The 10,146-nt window shown below is 35.4% G+C and overlaps 1 protein-coding gene across 3 annotated transcripts; it reads left to right on the top strand.

Annotated features, from left to right (window-relative positions):
- The first annotated feature begins 3,539 nt into the window (after positions 1-3,539).
- LOC131041743 (disease resistance protein Roq1) lies at positions 3,540-9,633 on the top strand. Of its 3 annotated transcripts, none has more exons than XM_057974935.2 (5): positions 3,540-4,235; positions 4,446-5,574; positions 5,675-5,914; positions 6,039-7,019; positions 7,207-8,823. In XM_057974935.2, the coding sequence occupies exons 1-5, from the start codon at positions 3,718-3,720 to the stop codon at positions 7,885-7,887; spliced, it is 3,549 nt and encodes a 1,182-aa protein (XP_057830918.2). In that variant the 5' UTR covers positions 3,540-3,717; the 3' UTR covers positions 7,888-8,823. The 3 variants fall into 3 exon arrangements, with proteins under 3 accessions (XP_057830918.2, XP_059066001.1, XP_057830919.2); XM_059210018.1 differs by having other exon boundaries at positions 6,039-7,075; positions 7,207-7,379; XM_057974936.2 differs by having other exon boundaries at positions 4,098-4,235; positions 4,487-5,574; positions 7,207-9,633.
- Positions 9,634-10,146: the final 513 nt, after the last annotated feature.

The raw sequence follows: 10,146 nt of genomic DNA, 5'->3' as shown, positions 1-10,146 counted from the left end.
CTATTTCTCAAATGCTCTTCATCAAATTTGTTGGATTGACCTTGAAGGTACAAATGTACTGCTGAAGCTACTGATGGAATTATCAGTCTTGTTGGTACAGTTGGGGTTGTTGGTGCCACAGATATAATCAAGGATGGCCTCTTTAGAGTAATAGGCTGATATAGAGGTGTGTTGGGTTTCCCTTTGAATATGAGCTTAAGAAGAGATTCCTTTTGAAAACCAACTCCATTTTTGTCCCTGGGTTTTAAATCTTGTTGCAAGGGCTCTTGTCCTCTTTGTTTACATGGTCCTAAAGCACTATGGCCATCATAGACCATTCTATGCATGATAGTAAAGCCTTTTCCATATTTGTTTGTGGGAAGCTTTGCCTTCAAGGTTGCTTTGTCAATAGGGTCTATGTAGAGCCATTCTGCTATGTCTTCATCCATGGTTTCTTCCCCCTGACTTTTTCCAGGTGTAAATTATGCCAATGTACAAGTGCTTTTGGGCAGTGGTGTTTGAAGAAAACCATGGGGCTTGCCATGAGTTCCGGGGGATGTGAGTAATTGTCCCACACAAAATAGTTGGCTTAGATTATATTACCCAGGACCTTCCTTTCCCATTTTCATTTTCAACTTCTCTTGCTTGGTTGTAGGGATTATTGAGTTGGAAAGAGAGGCGGGATTTAAATAAGATGAGGAAGGAATAGCTTCCCTGTTGGTAGGTACAATGATCTCTAGTTGATGATTAATATTGTTGCAATATGCAAAGGGATTTGCATCAACAAGGATTGTAATCTCTACCTCATTATGCGAAAATTTGATACATTGGTGGTAGGTAGAAGGGACTCCTTGCATGGCGTGTATCCAAGGTCTCCCTAACAAGAGATTATATGGTAGAGGAAGTCTAGAACTTGGAAAACTATGTGCTTCACCATGGGCCCTATCCTTTTACTAGCATCCACTGATTCTACTGCATACCCCAATGTTGTGACCAACTGCAATGTGCATATATTTAGACCAGCTCCATTGTTAATCAAGACTCACTTGATCTTATGTTGGTTTACAAATTATTCAATATGGAGAGAGGCGTTATGGGGTTGTTGAAAGGATGCATTGTCACTTTAAGAAAAAGTAAGACATGGTGATGACTTCAGATTACCAACCATAGCTTAAAATTGATTTGTATTAAGGTTGGCGGGGACCGAGTCTTCTTGGAGAGATTGGTCCAAGATTTTTTTGTGGGATGGAGATAAGCATAAGAGCTCTAGTATCAACTAAGTTATACATATTAAAGTTAAAAAATATTATCAAATTTACTAAAACTAAAAAATAAAAGTAATTAACTAAGTTTCTTACATTAAAATATTATAGTAAAGTAATTAAATTACACATATTTAAGGCAAAAAATATCAAGTAAAAATATGTGTAACTAATATACAAATTTAACATATATATTAAAAACAAATATTACTATAACTTAATAATAAAATTAAAATATGTGTAAGGAATGTAAAATTTTAACATCCATAATATATAACTAATTAAATGATTTTAACATATGTAAGTTAAAATTAATGATTAGTTAAAAAAAAACAAAAAAAAACTAAAAGTAAAAAAAAAAATTAACTAAATTACTTAGTTAAAAATATTTACTTAGTTACTTTTATTTTTAACTTAGTTAAATATTTAACTTAGTTAATATGTGTAACTTAGTTACTTTTATTTTTAACTTAGTTAATATGTGTAACTTAGTTACTTACTTACATATTTTTAACCAAGTAACTTAGTTACTTTTATTTTTACTTTTAGTTAATTTTTTGATTTTTTTTTAACTTAAATATGTGTAACTAATCATTAATTTTAACTTGCATATGTTAAAATCACTTAATTAGTTATATATCATGGATGTTAAAATTTTACATTACTTACACATATTTTAATTTTATTTTTAGGTTATATTAATATTTGTTTTTAATATATATGTTAAATTTGTATATTAGTTACACATATTTTTACTTAATTACACATATTTTTACTTTTATTTTTAAATGAAAAAAAATCAAAAATATGTGTAAGTTAATATTTTTAGCTAAGTAACTTAGTTACTTTTATTTTTACTTTTAGTAAAAAAATTTTGATATTTTTTAACTTAAATATGTGTAACTTAATTACTTTACTATAATATTTTTCACTAAGAGACTTAGTTAATTACTTTTATTTTTTAGTTTTAGTAAATTTGATAATATTTTTTAACTTAAATATGTATAACTTAGTTAAAAATATTTCAGTTAAAAATAAACTATTATTTACCTATTTATATGTATGTAAATAATTAAAAAATAATATTATTAAAATTTCTATATAATACATATATCTTAAAATCATCAATTACATATTATAAATATTATAATATGATTTTTATTAAAATAAATAGAAATTAAAAAAAACAAAATCATATAACTTATTATTAAAGAATCTAAATATATAATCAACTATTAATTTATTATATTACTTATTGTAACTTTTAAATATATATATAATAAATTAATAACATATTAAATTAAATGAACGCGACAGGACTGTACTAATCTTGGGGGCAGAACTTCTGACGCGACAGTTTGATTGGACTGGCGTGATGGCATGGGGGCAGGGAAGGCATGGCATGGGGGGGGGAGCGTTTTGTCCCCTGGGTAGCCATTGCCGGATGACCACTACCATCGCTGCATATGGCCGGGGGTGCATCCACCAAACAGTCTTATTAACAGCAAAACATTAATCAAACGGTTTATCACTGGGCCCCACCTAAGCCACTCTAAGAGGTCAACGCTTCGAGTGTGTTGGTTAAGCCCAACCAGCCTAACCCTATGAAAGGAAGGAATATCACCCTTCTTTATCATGCCTGTGGGAGTCCATATTTACTTCTGCTTTTTCTTTTCTTTCTTGATTTTCCACGATATAGGGGAAAGGACTCAGTAGTTGAGCGCGTTCCAATTCTTGTGATAGAAGTTGTTGATTTAATACCCCAATACTTCTTGATTCTGCACCAATAGTTGTATGATAAGTACCAATAATTGAATGAAATATACTATTTGTTCTGAAAAGTAACCAATCATGTGATGACACATCAACTGCACAAGTATTGGGCCCTTTTGCACACCTATTGGTCTCACTTTTTTTTGGGGCTGTTTTGGATACCTTGGCAAAAAACATGTTGATGTGGCATCATATTTGATGATGTGGCCCTGAAACCTTAGTTATAAGTAGGAGATTTGCCAAGTAAGCTGCTGTAAAAAAATTGGAATGATTTGAAATTTCTACGTAAGATTTTGATAAACACGAAGTTAGGGTGCACAACTACTGAATCATTTGCCCTAGATGCGGGATGCTTTCCCTAGATGCCATATTTATTTCAGCTCACGGGAAGTAAAAAGGGGCAGGATATTTTTCCTGGTTTGATGCAGACTTTCAACGTCATAAGAGGCAATAACGTGGAAGCACAGCCAACACGAACTTCGCAGGAAAGTTGAAATAAAGCTTACCATTTTTATCTTCGTCGACACGGTCATTGACACCACGACAACAACATGCATTAATCTTTCTCATCGAGTACCTAATTTGATCGCCTATTTCTAACTCCCAAGTCTTCTTGTGACCTGTTGAAGCACCGAATTCCTTGTTTTCAACATATCCATTTTTTATTTGTTTGCTTTTTCACCAGAGCATCAATTTCCTGTTGATGGCATCCACTTCCACATCTGGTAGAGGAGAGCAGGAACTCGATCCATTTCTGGTAGTTGAACCTCCGAGCACAATGATAAAATCCTCCTTGTCTGTAAAACAGTTTGACGTATTCAAAACAACTCTGGCTCGGCAGCTTTACAATTCTCTACACAAAGCTGAGATCCGGGCGTATCTTGATTCTGAAGAGACTGAATTGGGAGAATCAATTTCTTCTACCATAAAGAACGCCATATTCTCTGCTACAGTGCACATAGCCATCTTCTCACCGCGATATGTAGAGTCTGCTTGGTGCTTAGCTGAGCTAACCCTAATGTTTCAAACCCGGGCTAGAATTATTCCCCTGTTTTACCATGTTCAGCCTTCAGACTTCCGCTACATTAAAAATGGAGTTGCAGATGCATTTTCCAAACACGAAGAGAAGGGCAGATATCCTCATCATGACATTCAACAGTGGAAAGAATGCCTCCAGAACATTTCAGGGATAATGGGCTACCAATTCAACGGACAGAATGAGTAAGACATCGTCTTATACTTTCCATCTATATACATTTTCTTTATTTTGTTGAATTTTTTTCCTATAAACTACTTCAATCTATGTTAAAATCTCTTTGTATTTAGTATATTAGGTTTTATACTTCACATTGGAGAAAGAGTTTGGGAAGTAAGATTAAATATTACCCATTTTCTTGCAACACGTTTTAATATTTTTTTTACTACAAACAGCGATCTGAATAAGCTATGTTGTGACATCGTATCTGCCGTAGTTAAGGAGAAGCAAAAGAGAAAAATTCCACTCCAAGTTGCAAAATATGCTGTGGGGCTTGATGAGCTTGTGAAAGATTTCCATAGCTATTGCCAGGCAAATGGGCAGATGAGAGATAAAATAATTGGTATCTTTGGAATGGGAGGCTCTGGCAAGACCACTCTCGCCAAAGATTTGTTCAATCGCAAACATTCAGAATTTAGTGAATCAACTATCCAGTTTGATGTGCGGGAAAATGATGTCAAAGGTGCGCTCACTTCTCTGCAAAGTAAACTTCTCAATGATTTATTTCCTGTAAATCATCATTCGTTTTGTAGTATAGAAGAAGGAACTGCCCATATCAAGCATAACTTTCAAGGGAGCCGTGAATCAAGTTTCCTTATAGTTATAGATGATGTTGATAATCAGATGCAACTAGATGCTATATTACCCATAGATGCCCTGAATCCCAATAGTTTGGTGATTGTCACAACCCGTGATGAGAGGCTTCTTATACAGGCCGGAGTAAGAGTCCGCTATAAGATGAAAGAAATGAGTCCACAGCATAGCAGACAACTCTTCTGTTGGCATGCATTTCATAGGCAATCTTGTAAAACTGGGTTTGAAAATTTGGTAGACAGCTTTGTCAAAGCATGTGGAGGTTTACCTCTTGCTCTTCGAGTAATGGGTGGGCATGTTTTTGGCAGCGACAAGGCTTATTGGAAGTTGCAATTAGATCTTGTTAAGGCAAGACTACACAAAGACATAAAATATACACTTAAGATAAGCTATGATGCTTTGGAAGAGGATGAAAAACAGATCTTTATGGATATAGCATGCTTTTTCATAGGGAAAAAGGTGAGCACGGCCATAAGTATATGGAAGGCTTCAAAGTGGAGAGCTGAACATGCGCTTCAGACCCTCAAAGACAAGTGCCTTGTTGAAGTGCAACTTTGTGTTGATCGACAGGATACCTTTTCTCTTCATATAAAATACGAATATGAGCCAACAATTGTTATGAGAATGCATGACCACCTCAGGGACTTGGGGAGAGAAATGGCAAACAATGAATCGAGCAATCCTTGTCGACTGTGGCGTCGTATAGATCTTGTATGTGTTTTTGCGACCTTAATTTCATGCGTGAAATGTTTTATTTTCTATAAGCTGTTAAAACATTTTTAATTCTAACTCCATAGAAATTTGAATTCAGATTGAAATGCAATATATTCTCACCCAGTCAGAAGGAAAGACTTTCAGATATTTCAATGAAACTGCCAACCACATGACATATCTTCTGGAGACTTCAAAGACATCAACTGATTTACAATGGCTTGAACTTCATTCTAATTCCGGCCATCGGGATATTCCTGACTGGATTCCTCTACCAAATTTGCACACTTTAAGACTTGAAGGAGTATCACCTGCGAGATTGTGGCAAAGGGATGGCCAGGTATATGCTTTTTCTTGATCAAAAATAATTTTTTGGTAGCATCAGCAAATAGTTCATTCGATTGTAAGATGTTTTTTATCATTCAAGAAACAACAGTTTGAAACGAAGCGATTGTGAATTTCAGGTTCCACTCAAGTTGAGAGAGCTATATTGCTGTTTTAATGGTCATTGTTATCTGGGCTTCACCCGCCATATTTTTATCACGGGTTTAAACGAACTGGTGAGTTTGTTTGGAATGTTAAAATATCTGGAAAGTCTGTACCTACAATTTGGATCTGAAATTCAAATCTTAGAATGGAAATGCTTGCTAAAATCTGTAAGAGAACTCACAAATCTGAAAACATTAGAGTTTGCATCCTTAAACGTAGAAGGGGAATTCAATTTGAGCAACAGGGGAGAGACAACTGATGATCGTTTTTGTATGAGAAGCCTTGAAGCCATAACTCTGTGTTGTGCATTCAAAACAAGGAAGGTCTCAATTAGTGGACAGTTGTGTCCCACCCTTAAATCTCTTAAACTTTATTCTATGGCAGATCTAATTGAAGTGGATTTGGCAGGAGTAACCACACTGGAGTGTCTGGTGCTGTTGGACTGTGGAAACTTGAGAGAAGTATTGGGCAGTGATCTGTTAGAACTTGAAATGTTCAGCATAAAATTATGCCGGACTATTAGAGAGTTGCCAAATTTTGGGCATGTCGGTTCTCTCAAGAGGATCTATATTCGCCGCTGTCGGAACCTGCAGGATATATCAGCCTTTGAAAAATTGAAGGGATTGAAGAGGATTTGGATTTCGTATTGCCCAGAGCTTAAGGATATAAATGCTCTTGAACAACTGAAGGGTTTGAAGAGAATCTGGATTGAGGAATGTACAAAGCTGCAAGGTGTAATATGTTTTACAGATATGAAGGGGTTGAAGAGAATCTTCATCGGAGGTTGTGCAAGGCTGCAGAGTATAGAAGGCATTGAATTTTTAATATGGTTGGAGAGCATTATCATTACTGCATGCCCGAAGCTGCAGAATATAAAGGGTATTGAAGAATTGAAAGGACTGAAGGAGATGATTATTGCAGATAGTCCTGTAATAAATTGCGTTGAAAGGTTGCAGGTATTAAACACAGATATATTTATTTTCTCGTTATTTTGTCCATCATTTCCTTTTAGGTTAGTTGCTCTGCTGCGATTTCTTTTATTTGTGAAATTGTTGCCTCTGAGTAAAGTATTTGTAAATATTCTGTTTTCGGTTTTCCATGTATACTGTTGAAAATAATTTAGTAAGAGCACTGTGATTTCAGAGATTGCCGTGGGATCTTACAATTCTAGTGGGCAGATCGGCCATGTCAGATTTAATCGCAGATGAAGATGACTTCGCATGGAGATGGCCTCTGTCAGATTTTAACGCAGATAAAATGGGCGACACATTGTCTATTGCAGATGGTTTCTGTGAAATAGAGTGTGAGAAGATAAATAAGAAACATGTAGAGGAGATGATCAATTCGTTTCATAAAAAGCAACATTCGCTCAGTACATTCATCTTTTGTGCAATACTTAATGGGTTACCTCGCATAGGGAGCAACATTTGTAATGGGACCAGGATTATGGTCGAGGGGGATCCTCTCCGAACACATACAAATCTCTGTAGTGAGCGTGCATATTGGATATATGCGTGTGTGGTTAATGAAGAAAAGCTTTCGAAACATGACTCCTGGCTGCCATCTTCTTGTGATATAGAGAAGGCGTTTTTAATGGGAGTCAAGAAAGGTGAGGAGAGGAAAACCCTCCACATATTGGAAAGCTTATTCGCTCAACTATGCATTAGCAATAGAATTGTGCCTATTGACAAAGTTGCTGAGCATGAGTATGACGAAGTGGGGAAGGAGGGTGTGGACTATGATGATTTGGTTCAGTATGTTGACAAGGATGAAGAATATGCTAGTGGTGACGATGATTATAATGATGGTGTGAATTCTAATTGAAAAAATTGTTATTAGTTCCTGCTGAAACTATATAGCGGAGGGCACAGCTTTTAAACAGTGATTAAAAGATTTTTCCTCTGCAAATCATGAATCAACTTTTGCTTCTGCCAGCATTAATTCTGAAGATTTAGAAAACAAATGTGCTCACAATTAAATAAAATTTTGATTGCAGGTTATTGGGCTTATATTTACAATTCTAGAATGTTAGTACAAATTTGTAAATTCATGAGACAATAGAATGCTCCACTATCAAAATTTCTGATATTGTTTTCATCTTTTCCAATATCTTGTAGATGTTGCACCTGCAGCAAAGCTTTGTGGATCGACACAACAGCTATCTTCTGTTCATAAATGCTTATCTAGTCCCTAAAATGCATCAGAACATAAATTATCTTCATACACCAAAATTTATGTATTGATGTATGCTAGATATCCTAGATATCCTAGAGACTAGTTGTTTCTCTGCTCTGAGTGTTCAACCATTTTTCAACTTGATTAACGAGGAAAATGTGTAGTTTGTCTGCCATACTTTTCAACCATTTTTCACGTAGATTAACGAGGAAAGAGTGAAGTTTTTCCGCCGTACTTTTAAAATATAATCCCCATAACTGTGGACGCGAGAATAAGAACGACAGACGGGTCACGCTCTGCATTTAATAAGCAGGAGGTGCGAAACTGATTCCTTTACGAAGAGCTGAGAAATAACTATCAGGACCATTGCATTAAACCATAAAATTCATAGACAAATCGATTTTGATTGTAGCTTTCTGGGCGGCTAACAAATAGTTGACATGACTATTCCAAGCACATAGCTGTTGATAACTGACGCTGCTAGAGCATGCAGCTCCATGCAGTTCATAACTGTTTTTTTAGCTTCCACCATCATACACCAGCATGCAGCTAGCTTAATTGAGGATCATATATTATTAGTTAATAGTTTTTTATTTCTCGTGCAAATAAAGCATGCTATGCATGCAGTTGGACTATTCTTAGATTAGAGCTTTCTTTAGAACTGTTGGTTTCTTTTTCACCGAATACTGAATACTGTGTGCAGGAAAAGTGGGGTGATGAAACTGAAAATGTGATTTCAAACTGGTCCACACACCAATGGGACTCTTGGTGCAAGTTATGGAGTTATATTGAATAACTCAACTTCTCAAGGGATGTTCCATTTTTCTCTATCTCACAAGACCCCTCAAGCCAATGCCTTTGCTCTCAGATCACTGAGCAAAGTGACTTCGGGATGACAATCATGAGAATGAGAGATTTGATCAATCTAACATGAATGCAATCCTAGATGTGAATGATATTAAACATAGCATAAATCAAACTAGCATGTATATGATGATTAAGATGAAATGATTAGTAACAAAACTATCTTAACATACTATACTAGTCTAACATGATTATTATGATAATAGAAATGCCGATTTAAGATGCTATGAAGATTATTTCTATCAAAGAGAGGCTAAATGCTTTATAAAAATGAGTATTAATTGGATGCATGAAACTTGGATTAGCTTCTTAGTAAAGTGTCTATAAGTTTGATACTAAAGACTTGGATATGAAAATGGAGGAATGAGAGCTCTATTTATAGGAAAAACAGTGCAATGAATGGTCAAGATTGGATGATCTTATCAAGGGTCAGGATTGAAAGTTATCAATCCATGTTTACAATTCTCACCAATGAAATGGTGACAATTGTCAACATAAGACTGCTTGAGAGGGGATGTAAGAAGCATTAAATGCTTGAGAAGACCTCATGGTTACCTTAGGAGATAAGGGTTAAGGTTAGGTTAGGGTTATCCAATGGAAAAAGGTTTTACCCAAAGGATAAACTCTTGTGCAAGGGTTAAAGGGATAACCATGTCAAAGCAATGAATGTTTGATGAGACCCTTGGGTTAGATGAGGGTTGAGTTAGAGAGAAAATCTCTAATCATGCAAGAGGGTTGAGTTAACCATTAATAGTTTGGAAGACTTTCAAGGTTAACTTGTTGAAGACACAAAGCCTTTAATGGTTTTCAAAGACTTTGAGGGTTTGAGAAGTGACTTCCCTTTGCATAGGGATGTGACAATATTTAGGGGATGGGTTAGGCTAAATTGGAAGGGATTAGAAGAATTTAGAAGGGGGTTAGAGAGGCAAGTGGGAGATGTAGGAGAATGCAAGTGGATGGGGGGTAATTTTAAAATAAATTACTTTATTTCAACAAAAATAGATGCAATTTGCATAAATACAAGTGAGGGATTAAAATAAATAA

Source organism: Cryptomeria japonica, chromosome 8 (assembly GCF_030272615.1).
Source record: "Cryptomeria japonica chromosome 8, Sugi_1.0, whole genome shotgun sequence".
In the NCBI taxonomy this organism is placed as follows: Eukaryota; Viridiplantae; Streptophyta; class Pinopsida; order Cupressales; family Cupressaceae; genus Cryptomeria; species Cryptomeria japonica.
This window is presented reverse-complemented; position numbering and strand designations above follow the sequence as displayed.